Source organism: Danio rerio, chromosome 13 (genome assembly GCF_049306965.1).
Source record: "Danio rerio strain Tuebingen ecotype United States chromosome 13, GRCz12tu, whole genome shotgun sequence".
NCBI classification, from domain to species: domain Eukaryota; kingdom Metazoa; phylum Chordata; class Actinopteri; order Cypriniformes; family Danionidae; genus Danio; species Danio rerio.
The window spans coordinates 25,613,895-25,635,000 of NC_133188.1; the positions used below are offsets into that span (position 1 = coordinate 25,613,895).

Here is a 21,106-nt window from a genome sequence, read left to right on the forward strand (position 1 = left end):
AAAATGGTCTATAGCAGTGGTCACCAAACTTGTTCCTGGAGGGCCGGTGTCCTGCAGATTTTAGCTCCAACCCTAATCAAACACACCTGAACAAGCTAATCAAGGTCTTACTAGGTATACTTGAATCATCCAGGCAGGTGTGTTGAAGCAAGTTGGAGCTAAACCCTGCAGGGACACCGGCCCTCCAGGACCGAGATTGGTGACCCCTGGTCTATAGTGACAAAGTATTAAGTTTTTAAGTTACAAATAAGTAGCGATAATATATTTTTTTATTTTTAATGAAGCTACACTATTGTGATCCTAAATGGAATATTTTAATAGGTAATAAAATGATTCTTGTTCTAAATCAAAATTATTTTGTTGGTGTTTATATAAGAAACAATAAATAAATGGGCTCAGAAGAACAGAAAATTAAGCAGGATGCATTCAAATCTAGAAAATAAACAAATAAATCATTATTACGCTTATTTTTTATGTCTGACAACACATTTTCTTTGACATTCATTAATCCTTTATCTTTTCATGCTTTTGTAAATAGTTAAATCGAGAGGCAGATCAGTTTTTGCTGTAGCAGTATGTCATCTTGGTCAAGACACCATAATGAGCAGCAGCGTATCAGAACCGTGTCACACACTGTCCAGGACTGGCATGCTTGTTCTCTGAAATGCCGCTTACGAAGGCCTGATTGTTGAGCATTCATGTACAGTATTACTTCAAATTCTTCCATTGACAAAGAGGGCTAAACTTAGCTGCTAACTAGAGGTCTCCCAAATTAGGCCAGGCAAACAGGCAGGTCCTTAGTGGTTATCTTTCCTCCGATGTCTCAGCGCAGGCCTTGTGATGGCAGAGAGAGCTGGAGCACAACAGGTTCTCTTATCTCAATTCTCTGAGAGCAATAAGAGCATATCAGGCATTTCTCAATGCCACTCATTCTTTGCCTAAAGCTGCTGCTCAATAATAAAGTTTGGTATGGGATTATCTAATATATATGCCATTTGTGGTTCATGTGCAATAAAGAAAAAGGAAAAATCTTATCTTATACAATTCTGACATGTTCATATTAAAAAAGAGGCAGTGAAATGCTTTAACAGTTGCTATGATTTTAAAGGTATTGATTGGATCTTAGGTTAAATTATTCATGAAGCTGCACTTGTTGGAACCAAGGCTGCATTTATTTGATGATCAGTACACTTGTGCAAATTTATAATGATGTTTAATATAATATAATTAATGTGATGACAATGTTGAATTTGTAGCATCAATACTTCAGGCTTCAGTTTCACATGGTCCTTCAGGAATCATTCATTTATTTAAAATCTTTTTATTTATAATTAATTACAGTATTTATTTTGATTTTTGTTTAAATTAAAGCATACTTGCTAAATAAAAATATTATTTCTTAAGTATGTATACTGACTCAGTAGTGTACAGTTGAAGTCCGATTTATTAGCCCCCTTTGAATTTTTTTTTTGTTTCGTTTTAATTATTTTCCAAATGATGTTTAACAGAGAAAGGAAATTTTCACAGTATGTCTAATATTTTTTCCTATGGAGAAAGTCTTGTTTGTTTTATTTTGGCTAGAATAAAAACAGTTTTACATTTTTAAAAGCCATTTTAATGTCAAAATTATTAGCCCCTTTAAGCTATTTTTTTTCTCGATAGTCTACAGAACAAACCACTCTTAACTTGACTAATTACCCTATCCTGCCTAGTTAACCCAGTTAAACCTTTAAATGTCATTTTAAGCTGTATAGAAGTGTCTTGAATAATATCTAATCTTGTAAAATATTATTTACTGTCATCATGGCAAAGATAAAATAAATCAGTTATTAGAAATGAGTTATTAAAACTATTAAGTTTAGAAATCTGTTGAAAAGATCTACTCTCTGTTAAACAGAAATTGGAGAAAAATAAATGAATTCAGGGGGGCTAGTAATTCTGACTTTAACTGTGTTCAAATTTCAATGCATGAAGAATGATGATGAAATTTTAAGGCACTTACCGGTAATTTAAACAGGGCAACACAGTTCAGTCCCAGAATGCATTGTGAATGCATGAGATAAGCGTGTTTGTGTCCGCAAGGATTGCCAATTAACTCTAACCTTTTGTTAACCCTTTATCAGAATCAGCCAGGTTGCATTTGCAAGAAATTGAACTCCTTTACCAATATGAATTCAATTTTCATATGATTTACATGACACAGATTTACATGATATTGATAAATGAGGCACCCAAGAAGAAAAGGAGTCGAGAAAAATCTTTTAGTCTGAGAGGGGACTATATTAGCCCTGTGAATCATGGGAGGCCTGGCATTCTGGGTGTCCCCTTACATGCCATATAAGTACCATTTCTCCCCCCTCCCCACAATGTTATAGTGCTATCGCTCTCGGCAGAGGGGCAGCTATTCTTAGGCTGTCTGTCCAGTTCATCTGAGCAGGCAAGAAAACTCTTCCTCTAGCTCATACAGTAGCTCTTCTCTGTTGCTACTTTGCAGTTTGGGTGGGCCTAAATTCATTACTTTACGCTGGTTATCTTGACCTGCTTGGCCTGGAGATTTTTTAATTTTCGTGTTGGAGAGGTGTGAGTGTTACCTGCATTTTACACATTTTTTTCTTCTTCTTTTTTCAGAGGCTGTTTGGTACGTGCCCCGCCCCCTCCCAAATCCATTTTCCCCATCCATTTGGAGAAATTCTGTTGCTTAAACAATACAAAGGCTTTTTTGAACAATGACTTCGTACAACGTGTCACTCTCTGGACCTCCACCTTGGGGCTTCCGGTTGCAAGGAGGCAAGGACTTCAATATGCCCCTCACCGTTTCTAGGGTAAGACTCCCAAATCTTGGCCAAACAGGCAGCTATTTATTGGTTCGGCATTAGTGATTTGCATCTGAATTTACTGAGATTTTAACAAACGTCGTCTGATGCACATTTACATGAATTCAATTCCAGTTCATTTTAAAATTTATTTAACCAAATTGATGCTCATTGAAATACTTTAATAATATGGCACTCAATTATACTTGATGATTTGAAGTTCATTCATGCATGTATTGCTGAATTGGTCCTGTATACATCTTATGGTGATCCAGAGCTGTTTGTTATGAATGGTGATTTTATTCATCACATGACTTTTCTGTAGAATAATGCTGTATAGATTTTGATTTGGACAATTGTGTTTTTTTTCATTCATTTTTGATCCTGCATTGACTTTTGATGTTGCAAAATGTTTTTTTCTGAATGGTTTCATAGTCTTTCTCCAATGCTTCTTTATTAAGCATCCTGTAAATCCATATTTTCAATGTAGATGTACAGTATTGATTGTAGTGTCAGTTCATTACACTCAAGTCGATTCTTCTTTGCTCTGCTGTTATTCATGAGGTCTGATAGCTAATGCTTCTTTTGAGCAGCTGTTTCTGTGAAATTGTGGTTCGATATATACAAGGAATTCAGCATAAATGAGCTCAGAAGGACATTTATTTTGCCAATGTTGTTGTGAGAGATGGGAAGGTCATATCACAGAAGGCGAATTCTCCTTGTACACAAGTAATTACAGCTCTTCAAGTGCTCCTGGAGGCAGTCTACGTCTTGCAAGCATAAAGGCAATAGACCAGAGAACATTAAAATATATCATTGGCATGAGTGCATTTGACCATGATGAATCTGTCAGTGAGGTTGTGTTGGAGTATCTGTCAAATAAGAGCACAGTCCAAATGCACCTTCCTATTCTCAGATGTCTAGTGAGGACAGATTCACTGGCCCAGTATGTTGCAGGCATTAGAGGCTCTTGAAAAAATAGATGCTCTTGTGCTAGAAAAAAAAAGAAGTCGAACAGTGGCACAGTGGGATGATACACTGCCATTTTGGCACCTCTGTCAACATAGCCTGTGGTCAGGAGAAAGAGCGCCTGCCACTATTCACAGCATTGGTCATATTATAGTGACGTAAACACTCTCAGCAGTATCGTAATGCACAATGGAATCCTCTGACGCTCTTCTAGGCTTTTTATTTGCAGCTTTTGACAGCCACTTGGCCTCACTGTACTGGTTACTAAGAATATCTAAATCAAGAGGTGTCTGTGGCAGGTCTGTTTGTCTTGGGTACAGGAAAAGGCCAGTAGCACAGGGCCCAGTCAGTCAATGTGGAGTGACAGGTGGTACCCAGTACTCACTTTTGTTCTGTTTGTCTGGTGGCTCAACAGGAGGAGTTTCTATAAAAGTACTTCACAGGTGTGAGGGTTTGTCATAAGGAATAAAGAAGTGTGTGTATTCTGCATATGAATCAAGATGTATGGTTGAGTATCGCATTAGGAGGATCCTTGTAACTTAAGAGGATGAATATTATTTGGCAGGAGACAGGCGGCCTGGGTGCTATTTACTGATCTGCCAGGGAGAATTCCAGTTTAGTGCTGGAGACTTTGTTCTGAGTGTGAACACATGCGATACTGGGCTGTTGCTACTTCTGGATTGTTCAGATTGAGAAGTTTTATTGCATTGCACAAAAGGTTCTTTATTGTGAAAAAAATGTATATCTATATTTTTTACATTTGGATGTTCTTCAGACTAAAATGCAAATGGTTCTTCTTAACCAACATTTTTGGGACTTTATAATATTTTTATGAATATAAAAGTGACCAACTTAAAACTTAAAGTTTATATTGGGAAGAGAAAATATGGTTAAGATATATGAACTGCCAATTAATCAATCAATGAATTAATAATAAATTAATAATAAATTAATAATATTAATAATATATAATAATAAAATTAATAATAAAAGGTAAAAAAAAATATAGAATCTCCTAATAAAATATAATTATTGATGTAGTTCACATTTAATATTATTTATTGCATAATTAAAACAGGATATAAAGAAAGACCATTTTTCAGAGCCACCTTTTTAAAATGATCTATATTTAAAATGGTCCACCCCCCACTCATTTTTATTTTTCATTAAGTCTTAAAGAAAAAACACTGTGAAAAAAATGAATTTGTATTAAATATGTTCTATTCTTTATTACAGTGTATATATATATATATATATATATATATATATATATATATATATATATATATGTTTTATTTATTTTAAATTACCATTTTAGTTCAATGTAATGAATCAAACAGCTTGTACAAATACATAAAAATCACCATATCCCTAGAGAAATCTAATTAACTTTAATTATTTAAGTGTTTTGTAATTATGCAAGACAATTTTTCTTACAGTATTAACAATTTTCTATTAATCAAATGCTCTTAAAAAGTAAGGGAGTAAAGAACCACAGGATTTGATAAAGATGAGTAAACTGTCTGTCGTCATTTCAGACTGATGAGAAGTGTTGTCATCAACGTAATGCTTAATTTTTTTACACAGGCTCATTGTGAAAACGTACCCCTGTATACATTTCTGGATAGTGTGAATTATGTAGCCAGAGCAACGTATGGCTGCATTTCATCTTTAAAATGAATGGTACAGGGCGGTATGACGCCGCTATGGCTTCGGTTTTTTTTTATGCTACCAGCTGACCGCTCTTACTAGTTTGCCCAGTAGCTCACCATGTATGTTGGCAGACTTGAGATGCAGAGAGTAGTTGACCACTATGACAGGGTTCCGGCAAAGAACAGTTACAGAAAGCCAGTAGAACAAAAACAAAAGTTAAAAAATCAAATTAACAAATAAACAACAGGGTGAGAATGTGGTAAGAGCTGAAAGTATGGTAATAGTCAGGCTAGGGCTTTTTTTTCTGGATTGCTTTTGAAAACACTATCGGTCTGGCCTAGGCAAGAGGATGGTTGGAGGATATCGTCGTTAGGTCAGTCAGTCAGTCGACAGCAGCCTCTGGTGGATTTCGGCAAGAACAGCAGGTGCGAATGAAAGAAATTTGAGATCTGAAAAATCTTACACAGCGGATTCACGAAAGCAAAAACTGCAAAAAAAAACATACCTGCTGAGATGTATTTTGTGATCTCCAGAAATGCATGTATCAATGATGAGCCTGGGTTGTTCATTTGATAGTGTGTTTTTCAGTGTTGGCAAAGTTTTCAAATGTTTGAAACAGAGCAGTACTAATAATATATAACAGATGATACACAAGTGTATTTTCTGCCTTTCTTAGACAAATATACTGGGTTTTTGAATTGGCTGAGATGTTGTTGGCAGATGCCATTGTGTATCACTGTGTGTGCTCTTGTTGAGCGCTAGGTGCTGAAATGAGGGTTTCTCTTGGCCGAGAGCACCTCAGACTGGAACAGATGGCACACAGAAAGCATGAACTTGCAATTCAGTTCAAACTGAAAGCAGCAGATGAGGGATATAAATACCTCTGGGTGGTTTGGATGAAAAGGAGCTGCGAAGGAAAATAATACTTTTTATCTGGAGAATGCATTAGACGGTAATTAGGTAACAGCAACAAAAGAGACTTTGGCATGTTGGCAGGAATGACATTGGAAAATATAGAAATCTAATCTAAGAGGCCCCTAAATTAATGATGTAGAAATTGTTATGAAAATTAGAAAAAAAAGTAAGATTTAAGTGTTAAAATGAAAACTTGTTTTAGTTGTTCAGTACAGGTAGAGTACAGTAAAGCACAGATAACAAAATCACTGCTCCTCTTAAAATGAATGATGGTAATAATAATAGGGGGTTGTTTGGCCTGTGGGTGTAAAAGAGGAAAGTCATGGGGTTACCAGCGCTGAAGTACCTTACACTTAGACTAATGTTCTGTGACATTTCATTTGACACTGTGGTGTCATTAGAAACGTGGTTGCGTCTAAAAAGGTTTTAAAGCCAGCAGGGATCCACTGTTTAGGGTCTGCTAAAATACTGTATCATCCAATGAAAAGGATTTGTAAAAGTCTTATGATGCAAAACAGAATAAAATAGAATTGTATGCTTTATAAATATTATCTTATTGGATGCTATTGTAGAGCACTAACTGGTGGAATACGCTGTAAAGATTTGACTCAAATTAAAATTGTAAGGCAACTTGCTGCAGAATTTTTTTTAGTTGACAACTTAAATTAGTTCAAGTGCATAATTGGGTTAAAAGTTGAGTCAACTCAAAAGTGCTGTGCAGCAAGCTGCCTTAAACTTTTAAAAATATATTTTTTAACAGTATAGTGTTGTTGTGGTCTTTAAATATGGAAGTTTCAAATTAAGGTTTATTCTCATTCATATGGTATTCACTGAGCATCCAGTTTAAGCTTGTGAAGATTGAGTTTTATGGTTGGCCTGAAATTGATCTGCATTTTTAACACTATGAGTGTGTTGTATTAATGACACAAATGTAACCGTCTCTTAACTTGGATGGCATTCAAGTTTTTTTTTCTTTTTTCTTCTGTCTATAAATAGCACAGCACCCCTGATAAGAGCGTTCCCAACAGTGTTGATTTTCATTGTGGCTTTCCAATGCTGGACTGTTTATATGACATCTCTCTACACATCTAGTCTCTAATGAGCCCAGGGAAATCGTTGATTCCAGTCAGTCTTCAGGAAGACTTATGCTGGCAGATGAACACAAATCTGTTCCATTTATAATGCTGGTTATTGCATTGTCTTTTCCCATGAGCTAGTTGAAAGAAAATGGAAGTCACATTAGTCTTTTCTGTCGTCTGTGGGTGTTTGATATCTGTGTTTATTTTACTGTATTTATTAAATTTTACATAATTATATTTTCACTGATCATACACTGTGGTGTCAGTATGCTTTTTCTTTTAGATAAAAATAAATAATAAATAGTATCAAACAATCAAAACGTTTATAATATTACAAAATATTTTGTTCAATTAAATGCTGATCTTTCTAAAGAATCCTGAAAAAATATTCACCAATATTAAGTATTTTTAATATTGATAATAATATGTTTCTTAACATCAAATCAGTATTTTAAAATGATTTCTGTAGGATCATGTGACACTGAAAATTCTGCTTTGACATCACAGTTTGACATCACTGCTTTACATTACACAATAAATGAGCACAATTACACAATAAATTATGCAATAAATTAAAAAACATAAAATTTATTTTTGTTTTAATAAGTTTCTTTTAATTTTTGTATTCATATTTTTTTTTACCAAAATGTAATTAGTCATATTTTTAGGTTTCATTATTTTATTAATGGCTGTAAATTATATCACTATAATAAAATTAGTTATGTGGTGTAAAATATTGTCATTAATAATTAGGTTTTTTCAAAAATAAATTATTATTAATTATTCATATTTTTTGGTGCAAAATATTATTGATTTGCTTGGCTTTTATTTATTATTTGTTTTTGTGTCATCGAGCTGGTTAGCTATGATGATCTCACTCTATATAACCGTGTAATTAACATCACTTTTTTATGGCAGTTTTGCATTCAGCATGGATAGACAAATTGCTTATCACTCATTCTATCCGGATTCAAAATGCAAAACTGATATTGTTTGTACACTAATTATAGAGATCAATTAAATCTGATTAAGTCAGGAAACAAAGACACTCCTCATGTTTTGCAGGAGGCTTAAAAAATGAGTCTGTTGCAAGTGCCATGACCCTTAAATAGTTGTTAATAATCTTATTATATAATGCCAGGCTTTCTCAGATAATCCCAAACCAGTATAGGTTAAAGTACCCAGTCTCTGTGTGTGCCATGAGAGCCTGAAGCTGGTGCTGCTGACAGGCAGAGCTGTTTTTAGACAGCTGCTGAAGGTCAAGTCAGTCCTGCTGGGGAAGACTGTAAGTGCTATTACATACCAACATCCACCAAAGCCACACACAGTGCACACATTTAGGTGGTTTTCAGCCAAATCATATTGTTCGCTTAAATGCTCATAGCTCATCAGATTAGCTTTGATGTGCTGTTATAAACCCTGGGTCTTTTACACATGTGTTTTATTCATCGGGTGTTGGGCAGGTTTACTCAGCTCTTATACGAGGGGTGCTTCGGCAGGGGAGGATCAGGTCACATTGCATTCATATGGTGTCGGATTCTTTTCGGTCTTGTTAGCAAAAATGAGTCCATCTGGTCAAGTACTTGCGCCTCAATCAGGGGAGATTATTGCTACTTCTCTTTTATGTAACTGATCTCAGATTTTAGATAGCGATTCTGGGCTGAAAGCAAAAAATTGGGATGCACTTTGTTTTTTTCTTTGAGCGTGTATGATTCATCTATAGATAAGTATGGTTTCATGAACAAGTTTTGCATGAGGCAGCAACAAACCGGCCTTGGCAGGGCACAATAAAATGAATGGTTTTTATAGCGCATCGCTGCTTCATGCCATGCAATAGGCCTTCTCGATTTTGTGAAAAATCATAATCACGATTATTTTGGTCATAATTGTAATCACGATTATTCAAAACGATTATCAGTTAAAGTCAAAATTATTAGCGCTCCTGAGATTTTTTTTTTAAATAAATATTTCCCAAAAGATGTTTAACAGAGCAAGGAATTTTAACAGTATTTCCTCTAATATTTTTTCTTCTGGAGAAAGGCTTATTTGTTTTATTTTGGCTAGAATAAAAGCAGGTTTAAATATTATGAAACCCATTTTAAGGTCTATAATATTAGCCCCCTTAAGCAATATATTTTTTATTGTCTGCAGAAGAAACTACTGTTATACAATTAACTGCCTATTTACCCTAATTAAGCCTTTGAATTGCACTTTGAATCTGAATGCTTGTTGTTTGAAAAATATCTAGTCAAATATTATGTACTGTCATCATAGCAAAGAGAAAAGAAATCAGTTATTAGAAATGAGTTATTAAAAGTATTATGTTAAGAAATCTTCTGTCCATTAAACAGAAACTGGGGAGGAAAATGGTTGCTAATTTTCAGGAAGGCTAATAATTCTGACTTCAACTGCATATATACAGTTATTTTCCACCTTGCAATAAAAAGAGAAATAAATACATATACAATAGAATAAAATTATGAAACAAACTGTGCTTTCAGCATCTTCACTGTAAGAAAAACACTTCAGTCAAGAGCACTGAGGGATTTTCTGCTGTTGTTGTTTGATTAATGAGCAGGATTATTGTGCGCTGTCACTTTAATAGTTTCTCTTACACATGTCTTTTGATTCTCAACTCGTTTGTTTATGACACAAATGAGGGTTAATATGAATAATCACTAAACACAGCATTTTGACACCTATTTGACCATTAAAGCGCTCACGTTAAGATGGCTTTAGATGTGTGCGCTCTGCTCGTCTCAGTGTGCGAATGAGACCGAATGCTGACCGCATGCTTCTGACTGTGTGTGTGCGCCGCACACACACACACACACACACACACACACACACACACACACAGAAGCATTCGGTCTTTCGCGCTTTTAAGAGCAACACGTGTACAACTGGAAAGAGGGCGGTAAATGATGCAATAATTGTTTATCTCGATTAATGGTTAAAGAAAAAAACGAAATCGAAATCGGATTTTCGATTAATTGCACAGCCCTACCATGCAATGACCATGGCTATAGAGAGAGTGAAACTTGTTCTGCTGAACAGGTGATTCTGTTGAATGATGATTCTTGATGCAGAGTGTTCTCTTAGAAACTATGCACAAAGGAAAAAAAAGTTTAAAGGTCTGGTTCACCATAAAAAAAAAAAAAAAAGAAAATTTAAGTGTACGCCAATTCTGCTTGTTTGAAGCTACTTATATAGATTACAGCAGACAGTATAAGGACAAGTGAGTACAGTTTTAATTTACAATTCAACTCATGAGTACTTACTCTTTGTTGTAAAGTTCATATGTGAGTTTGCATCCATTTCATGTTATTATGTGAAAGAAATCTTAGAAATTTTAGACTGTTGTAAATGCATTCTCGTCATTATTGCGTTTAGAATGTAATGATGTTGCAAATTTGGGCTGCACAATATATCGTTTCAGCATCGATATCGCAATGTGATCATTTGCAATAGTCACATTGCAGGATATGTAATGTTGAGTCTGAAATATAATTTACTATTAACATGTGTTTTTAAGGCCTGTGACAGTATGTTATCTATAACTATATGTAATGAATAATGTTATTGAATTATTAACACATTGAAGACTTTGCAGTATTACTTTACATATGGTCATTCAATTACTGTATACCCAAATACTATCAAACTCCTTGAAAAACAATGAACAAACTGTTTATTTAATTTGTATCTTTGCTCTTAGATAGTATATTATTTTATGCACTCACGTACAGAATCATCTCAATAAATCTTAAATGATCAATTCTTTTTAAAAAGAGACATTCAAGTCATCTGGTGAAATAGTATTCTTATGCAATATATATCACAGGATAACAAAATAACACAGTGTTAGATTTTTCCAATAACATGCAGCCCTAATCAGCACAGGCTGATTTTTGATCTGGTATTATAAGACCTCAGTGAACTGAAATTTTGTGAATGTTTTCAAAGTGCTGATAGTCATTAGCCAGGGTTTCTATCCTACCTTGAAACAAATCTTTTCAAATTTTACCAAAAGAAAAAATTTCAAATGCGAATTAGGTGCATTTCCAGTTCCACTAGTGGTTTGAGAGGCTTATTATTGTTAATATAGTAAACAAATGTAAACAAAAAAGCAAGCATAATTGATGCTTGTTAAGTGGATGTAATGTTCGCAAATGCGCTTATTGTTTCCATTCTCCATTATTCACATTGACCCTTTTTTTTGGCCAAAACTAAATTCCAAAACCAAATTGAAGGTAGTGTGTTTTTTTAGTCAATTAAATGATTCTTATTCTAAATTTCATGTATCAATTAATCATTAATCATTAATTCAAAATGCACAATAATTTAGGGTGATTAAAACCATGTTATTGACTTAAAATTTCCAAAGACTAACATTTCAGCTATAAAAACTTCACAAAGAAGTTTAACCTACATCTTGGATGAGTAACACCCTCATAATAATACATTTACATTTTTGCTGAACTATCCATTTAAGAAAGTATTTAGTCTGCAATTCACTACCACATTAACTTCAAATTATTCTTGTATTGCAATCTGTCAGTCCATCCAGCCATAAAATGTCTCTCTCTGGTTTTCTCTATGGCCTACTTTTCCCTCCTGTGACTTACTTGACCTACAGAACAGCTCCTTTGTGTTGTTGTGAGTGAGCAGGAGATTTGAGCTGGCATATCAGCCACTCATTCATCCAGGCATCAATTGGAATGAGCTGAGAATGGAGAGTTAATGCACGTTTTGTGTGCCAGGCCTAGTAATCCGCCCCACTCAGGCTCTCCAAGCCTTTGTTTTCCCATGCTCCCTTCCTTTTCCTCCTGTCGTTAGTTTTACTAACACTGGCACAAAGCAACAGTATCGGTGCATTCATTAAAACATACATCTGAATCAGAAATGTTTTGTCAATGGGCTTAATTCATGTTGTTTTTTCTGTTGATGAATTAAGTTAAAAATTCTGTCATCAGTTATGCAACTACATCGTATATCGATGCAAGTTTTCTCCACACTCTCAGAAATAAAGGTACAAGATCTGTCACTGGGGCTATACCTTTTCAAAAGGTAAGTTTTTGTTAATAACAGGTCCTTAAAAGGTATATTAATACCTAAAACGTACAAGTGTGTACCTTACAGTAAACTAAAGGCACAAAAGTGTTACCAAAACATAATAATGTCCACCTGCAAAGTACAAAAGTGTACCTTCTGAAAAGGTTCCACCCCAGTGACAGATTTTGTTTGTTTATTTCTGTAAGTGCAATGGTGTAAAAACAAGTGTGTTTTGTATCCCACAATAGAGTGAAAAGTGTGTTTTTCCCTTACAATTTAGAATTTATATCTCACAATTAGGCATGGGCCGGTTGAAGATCCTGACAGTATGATCACCTTGGATAAAAATTTCACGGTTTCACAGTATCACGGCATTGTGATTACTGCTCTAAATAATATTCTTTTAGAATGTCTGGATAAAAAACTAAATTATTTCCCCTGTAAACACACTATATATTATGTTGAGAAACATTTAAAATAGTTTGAAGTAGTAAACATGTCAGGCTAAATAATTCAAATCAATTATTGACTGTCAATTATTGACTGTCTTCATTTGTTTCAAAAACAGGGATTTCTTTCCCATTTAAACGCCATCTTTGGGTATCTTTTCTGCTGAAGATACTGTTGTCCTAAAAAAAAACACAACAACAAAAAAAGGGTAAATAAAAAAATCTTACACATACCTTAGGAACAGTAAAAATTTGTCGGTTTTATAACCTTGACTTTTCCAAACCGCGGTATACCTTGAAAACGGTTATCGTCTTATGCCTACTCACAATTGCAAGTTAATAATCATTGTGAGTTTATTTTGCTATTAGAATTTAGTGTTTACATCTTTACATTTTGCAAGATTTTCTTTATTTCTGAGTTTTTAAAGTTTACATGTTAAAAGAATTCTGCTTTTCTTTTTGTACTGAAATTCTGAGCCCTCAAGTTTTCTTGGAATTCTGAGTTTACAAATGCAATTGATTTTTTAATTCTTATTTACTGTTGGGGATGTTTTCATTCACTCTGAAAACATCCTCAACAGCACATGAGGGGTTTTTGAAAAATATTTTTTTGATTACAAAATTATGAGACCATATAATCACTGTGTATTTCTGCACCATCAAATGTGGTTATAATGGCAGTCAGTTGAGCAAAAACAGCCACCAACAGTGAATTAGAGAGAAAAAATGAAAATCAATTAAAAAAGAATGCATCAAAGGCTATGTTTTTTCACATGTCCAAGACTTTGTTAAAAGGTTAAAAAAAATCCAGTCCGCAGTTACTTTCTATATTGAAAATACGTTATTTTGTGTGTGTTTTTTCCCTAACAAATCAGTGACATAATTTATTTGGATTTTACAATTAAATTTGGCAATTAAAGAGTTTAGCAGTTTTGATCAGGACTGAGGTTGATTAACAGACTTATGCAAAATAAACTTGTATAAAATATTAATTTGATGCATTTTACATTAATTTAATTCAGTGGATGTTTTTTATCCCTAACATAACAAAAGGGTAGTAAATTTAAACAGTGCACAGTGCAAAAGTTAAATTTTATTAAAATTAAATCTCAAATTTTGACAAGTAAATCTCTTAATATCGTTGCTTATTTTCTTGCACTTGCAAATTTATGCTGGACATCAAGACATTTTTCTCAGATTTTCAAGTTTATGTCTCACAGTTCTGAAATTATGCAATCTTTATCAGCAGTGAAGAAAGTGAGATCACGAGGAAAGTCACTATACAGTACAATACAAAAAAGTAACTATTGTGAGATAAATAGTTGAAATGCATATATTATTTCTGCGTAAAGGCTTCCATAATGCCATTGCCTGCTTATTTTGGGCTGACCTATCCTTTTAACCATGAGTCAGATGTTACTTTATGGGGATGTCGCCACAAGACCATGAACACTACCGTCACAGTGGCATTTCTAATGGTGGCAGGACATCCCCTTGCTACATGTGGCAATTGGGCTTGACATTTATAGAGGAAAAAGACTCTTAAAACAACCCCAACATTGTAGCTGCAAGCACTCATTCACGTCGACATAATTAGAGCAGCTGTCAAGCAAGGGAAAAAAAGATCCCACTATGGGAAGTTAAATACACAACACCTTTTTGAAAGGAGGGGGGAGAAGGCTGTCATTTGAAGCTATTTTAAACTCATCACAGCCGTCTGAATGCAAGCATAATCACCCCAACTTGATTTAACCCATGGTTAGTTGTTACAAGTGGAAAGATATCCTAACCAGCTGAGTTTTTTTACTAAACCTAGCTGTACCCCAATAAGCTGATGAGACATACTTCAGTTATTTGTGAATTTGAGCCAAAGAGTAGGAGCTTAGTTGAGGGCTGCAGTTATATTTGCTTCATAAACATGAGCGTTAAACTTGAGCTGGATAATTAATTCAAGAAAATAATTATCAGAAACTGTGCCACAGCATCAGGGCAGCTACAATCTGTCATATTTGCCCATGAGTATGTGTGAAGTGTGAAGTGGATATTTAGACCATCCAGGTGTCGGATTGCATTGATCATGTTAAGCCCATCCACAGTGTGGACGTGACCACAGGAGTGGAAACACAGCTGTCACATACCGATACATTTTTAAAGATATTACACACAGAAGCCGAGGTATTTCTCTAACAACAGCACTGATTTGTGCGGCACAGACTGAATGATCAAACTTCCTTTCAATCTGCAGGCTTTTTGAATCCGTGTGTGTGTGTGTGTGTGTGTGTGTGTGTGTGTGTGTGTGTGTGTGTGTGTAAAAAGATCAACACAGCTGTTCTACACTCTTATTGGGTGCTGAAAGCATAATCGAATTAACCAAAATATTTAATAAGCAAACACTCAGGGGGTGCAGTCAAAGATTTTGTATGTCTAATAATTATCAGCTTTACACTGGTAACTAGATATCCTTGATTCATATTAGATTTAGGGCCCTATCATACACTTGGCGCGATGTGGCGCAAGGCACAACACAATTGTTGTTTGCTAGTTTCAGCTTGGCGCAAGATTCGTTTTGACGTTTTGCGCCACACTGTTTAAATAGCAAATGCATTTGCGGTCATATGTGTGCCCATAGGTGTTCTGGTCTAAAAAGAAAGGCGTGTTGAGGTGCATTGCTGGCGTGTTGCTATTTATATAGAGCAATACATATATATAATATATATAATACAATATAGAGCGTATAGAGCAATACGCAAATATCTTTACAAATGAAAAAGAATTAAAATGTTAAGGATATATGTAGGATATAAATATAAAGGATTAAATTATTACAAAACATTATTTTCTAGCCTACATAAATATAAAAACCATACTTTCATGCCTTATTCATTTCGGGGGGCTTTTTCAGTTTATTCGTGACAATGTAGATGCTCTGTTTAAGTGTTTTCTTGCTAGTGAAATGCTCAGTTTTTCAACTTACACTTACTTTACGTCATGTAAATAGCCAATGTGCCATAGCGCGACGCAACTGACTCTTACAGGGAATGGCAGATGAGCCTCTTATTGATTTATTCTCAAAACACACCTATAACTCATTAAGAAAATAATCTGAACGGTTTTAGACCATGCGCCACGCCGCAAAGCGGATTTTTATATTATCAAAAATATATACGTCCTTATATTAGCAAAAGTGGATTCTGACACGCTCTTAATGTGTTTGCGCCCTGTGCTTTGCACTTTACACATAGATCGTCAAAATAGAGCCCTATATCTTACATTTGCACTGATTATTAGTTATATTGTTGTATGCTTTGCTTTTGATATACCATGATGAACCTATAAAAATGATCAGAAAAACAGCAATGACAATAACATTTAGGCCAGATAGCTGTTCTTTAAGTTGTATGATTTCATCTGAAAGTCTGATTTATTTTTATGGCTAAATGTGTATGGTTTGACAATTTTGCTGCCGTTTATGAATAATTAAAGACAAAATATGACCTGATAATATGTATATCTGTCAGCGTAGCAAGAGCAAGAGACAGGCTGTATTTGAAATCACCCCCATACCCTTAAATAGTACACTATTTGAGGAAGCAGCTATTTGTTGTGGTGTCTCTGAAACCATAGTGGACATTCTGAAGTCCACTGAATTCGTCCCACAATGCGCTGCATCAAAACCCAAATTACTTAAGTTTTATTAATAGACATGAGTTCAGCATTACTAATAAGTGTTAAATGACTTTCACAGGTTGAAAACCTTTCACACCACCCTTCCAGTGGTGTACTCCAAATGTCCTCATTTGATTTAATTTACTCCTTTAAGTAAATATTTTTGTTGACTAATGTAGAGAATAGTGAGCAATTTCGGATACAGCCAGGATCTTTCTAACTTAAATTAGATTAACATTGACAGATAAACAGAATCAGTTCAACCCAACATTATCATAGTAAAACCTACATATTTTAGGTATTTGTAACAAAAAATGTAGGTACAGTTTGTGTTTTTTTTAAGTATCTTTTTGTAATATTAAATTGTGTGCATAAAGACTTGTAGTTTGCCATTGTTGCTTAGGCTGTCAAGTCTCATGTTTATAGACTGAGCATACACATGCATATGAGGAGTTTATATACAAAAACCGCTAAAAGCCATTTGATATTTTCTTCTGAAATTAACATTTTTCTCCAACTGTGTGTAAGCTCAGTAATTTAACTTTTATAGTGACGAAGAAGTTCTTTGCATTGCCTTAAAGTGAAATAACAGAACATAAACATAGGAGGCTGAGAAAAAAGCTCATTTTAGGAGAACATTTCAGATGGCTTTTAGAGTTTAGAGTGCATCTAAACTCTTCATATGATGTCAACATTTTTGTTGTTTATACAGTGATGATTATTGTTCTTACTTATTCCACTTTGAAGTCTATACGGTGGCTCAGTGGGTAGCACAACCGCCTCACAGCAAGAAGTTGGTGTTTCTGTGTGGAGTTTGCATGTTCTCCCCGTGTTAGCATGCGTTTCCTCTGGGTGCTCGGTGTTGGGCTTGGGGGGGTTGTGCACAATCTGTGCACGGCAAACCAGATTGACCGTCAGGCCACCTGGAAATAGCCCGGTGCTCCCTATGGCCAGTCCGCTCCTGACGATATAAACATATAATATTTTCTGTTATTTAGTAAAACAGATTTATTCATTCATTCACTTTCTTGTCAGCTTAGTCCCTTTATTAATCCGGGGTCGCCACAGCGGAATGAACCGCCAACTATCCAGGAAGTTTTTACGCATTGGATGCCCTTCCAGCCGCAACCCATCTCTGGGAAACATCCACACACACATTCACACACACACTAATACACTACGGACAATTTACCCTACCCAATTCACCTGTACCGCATGTCTTTGGACTGTGGAGGAAACCCACGCGAAGGCAGGGAGAACATGCAAACTTCTCACAGAAACGAAAACTGAGCCGAGGTTCGAACCAGCGACCTTCTTGCTGTGAGGCGACTGCACTACCTACTGCGCCACAGCCTCTCCAGATTTATTTTTACATTTTTTTTATTATTGAGTCTCCAGGAGTTGAAGACCTCTGAAATAGTATTGAGAGCACAAATCTGCTATCACTGCTGCTGATCACAGAGGATGAACATGACAGAAATGGATTACTGCGCACATTCCTATTTGAAACCTATTTTCACATGTTTTTTTCCCCCTTTTTAAAAGGAATATTTTTCCCAAAAATCAAAAACTCATCATTTACTTGACCTTTCACTTATCACAAACCTGTCTTTGTTTATTTCTTCAGCTAAATATGAAGCAAGTATTTTATTTTTCAATGTTGGAAACCTGTAATCATTGACTTCCATAGTGTTTGTTTTCTTACTATGGATGTCAGTGGTTACTGGTCTGTAACATTCTTCAAAATAACTTATTTGTGTTCAACAGAAAGAAAAGAAAACTCATAAAAGTTTGGTACCACTTGAGGCTAAGTAAATTTAAAATTCTTAAAGAACTATTCCTTCAAGCTGCATATAGTGTTGTGTAAACACCTCCTGAAAATAAGTAAAACAGAACATACAACATATACGTAACTGTACAGTACGTATAACAGTATTTTTAGTTGCATTAATTTTTAAAGTCACATAATGATGTTGTTTCACCTGCTGTGAAGCTCCTCTTATATTGTCAGTCTGGTATTCCTGCTGGACCTTTTGCTACTTTGTCAAAAGCTCAATGCAGGTATCACAGGCATTCAAAGCTTCCCACTAATGTGAATCAAGACATTGATCAGTGTCTGACACTGAAAACCATAGACTGAATTTCTGCGTGCTGAGGACATGATAACCATTTTATTTGTAAAGATCCTGGCAGAAATTTTTCAGGTGTGATACCAAAAGTTGTCTGAACTGAATTAATTGCTCTATTAGTATTTTGACTTAGAGTGAAACACTTTTCCACATAGTCCTCCTGAAATAACAGAAATATCCTATGACATTTCTCTAAATATTTTACTTCCACAGCATTTAAACTTTGTGGGTTTTGTAATTAAGATCCCACTGCTTCATAGATGTCAGATAATTAACAACAGTAATTGAAATAAACAATAATTTAGCCCAGATTGGTATGTGCATGTCTCCTGATGCCATTTTAGGCATGTACCCCTCATTTTCGTGTTGTGGCTGTTTTCTTCTTGGGCTCTTGAATTGGGCTTTGCGGTCTTGGCAGTTTTGAGTCTAAATCTTTGGCTCAGATGTGCACACATTCGTTTATTCATTTAACATCAAAACAGATGGAAATGTAGAAATTCACTCACACAGAGAGCTCTTCAGTTCTTCTCAACGGGAGTTTCAGTAATAGACCCTCAGAGAGCAGAAAATAACAGTGTCAGAACTTCCTCATGTGGCCAAAAAGGATTAGTGAGACAAACATGTACACATTTCAAATAATCGTTATTAATTTGGTATTCATGTTAGGTTTTTTCTGTAAATAAGACATCTTTATGGCTCTTCTCAGACATGCACAGTGAGACTTTGGCTAAGCAAATGCTGCTGGCTTGAACACATTTAAAAACACACCAGATTTAAAGGAAAAGAAACAGAGTCTATATCTTACAATTCTGTGTAGTGTCCGATAGCCTGGTTTTATGGTACAGAAGTGACAGTGCTATTTACGTGTGCAAAGTCGGAAACTGGACCTTCCTACCTTCTTTTCTTTATCTTTACTTTTTTTTACTCTATCTATGCCTTTACTACAATATCTGTAGTATTGTGATGTATTTTAAACATTCAGTCATTTTCTTTTTGTCTTAGTCCCTTTTTAAACCTATGGTCGCCACAGCGGAATGAACAGCCAACTTATCCAGCATGTTTTTACGCAGCGGATGCCCTTCCAGCTGCAACCTATCACTGGGAAACATCCATACACTCTCATTCGCACACATACACTACGGACAATTTTAGCTTACCCAATTCACCTATACTGCTTGTCTTTGGACTTGTGGGGGAAACACGCGGAAGAGCCCACGTGAGCATGGGGAAAACATGCAAACTCCACACAGAAATGCCAACTTAACCAACTGAGGCTCGAACCAGCGACCTTCTTGCTTCGAGGCAATTGTGCTACCCACTGCACCACCTTGCTGCCCAGTATTTCAAACAGAAATTGAATTTTAAATAGAAAGTGGTTGGAGTGGTTAGTGATTGTTTTTTATATTATTTTTTTAATGTTTTTTAAACATTATATATTTTGTTTATCTATAAATAAAAAAATAAGAACAGCATTTATTTGAGATGAATTTTTCAGTTAATTTCAAAGCATCTCTGCATTCTTTTTTGTCCAATTTAATGCAGTTTTGTGAAATATATATTTTTCTATAACAATAAAATAGAACTGAAATTATTTAAAGATAGATCTTTTATTTTGTAAATTACAAAACATTGTTATGCACCGTCTAGGGATGGTGCACAACATGAAAGACAACGCAAAGAAAATATGAAATCAAAATTTTATTGGGGTTTAAATTCGGGAGCTGACAAGCCCAAAAAAACAAACAAAAATACCTTTATTTTTAACCTCTAACTTTACATGATCAAAATTGAAAGAAAAGACAATACAATGAACTACCCTACTTACCTAACACAAAAACAGGTCAAAAGATTTTACAAATAAAATGGCCTCAAACTCTTTACTATGCCAATATTATACACACTGTTTAAAACCAATTTACAGAACAGTAGTAGTAGTCACATTGCAGGATCTGCAATGTTGAGACTGAATCGTAGTTGACCTCACTGCTAAGTTTAATCATAATAGAGTGAAAGTTTAACCCTTTTTTTTAAGTGTTTATAATTATATTTATAATTATTTATATGATTTATGCAAAAAAAAGTTTTTCTTACCTCATTTTTTGATCCTAGTTCAAAGATCTACATTTCAAAGTAAAAATAAAACAGTTTTACTAATCACATTGGCAGATAATTTAGCTTATTTTAAGAAAAAAAAATGTCTTAATTTTGACTTATTTCTTCTTTTTTTCAAAGCACAGGCTGAAAAAACAATATAATGAAATATATCAATTCAGCTACTCCCAACCCCCTCCCTTGCGGTCTCTTTAAACTGGGGTATCCAAAAAATAGAAGTTAACAAAAGCAAAATACAAAAAACTAAGTACAGTATCAAGTATCAA

At 34.8% G+C, this 21,106-nt stretch overlaps 1 protein-coding gene across 22 annotated transcripts in view; it reads left to right on the forward strand.

Annotated features, from left to right (window-relative positions):
- The window catches only part of ldb3a (LIM domain binding 3a), an 86,382-nt gene that overhangs the window by 1,374 nt on the left and 63,902 nt on the right, over nt 1-21,106 (forward strand). For 11 of the 22 annotated variants that reach the window (XM_068212948.2, XM_073920000.1, XM_073920003.1 and 8 more), the window contains 1 exon segment: nt 2,629-2,822. In XM_068212948.2, the coding sequence (XP_068069049.2) occupies nt 2,727-2,822 (96 nt within the window). In that variant the 5' untranslated portion in view covers nt 2,629-2,726. 22 annotated transcript variants of the gene reach the window in all.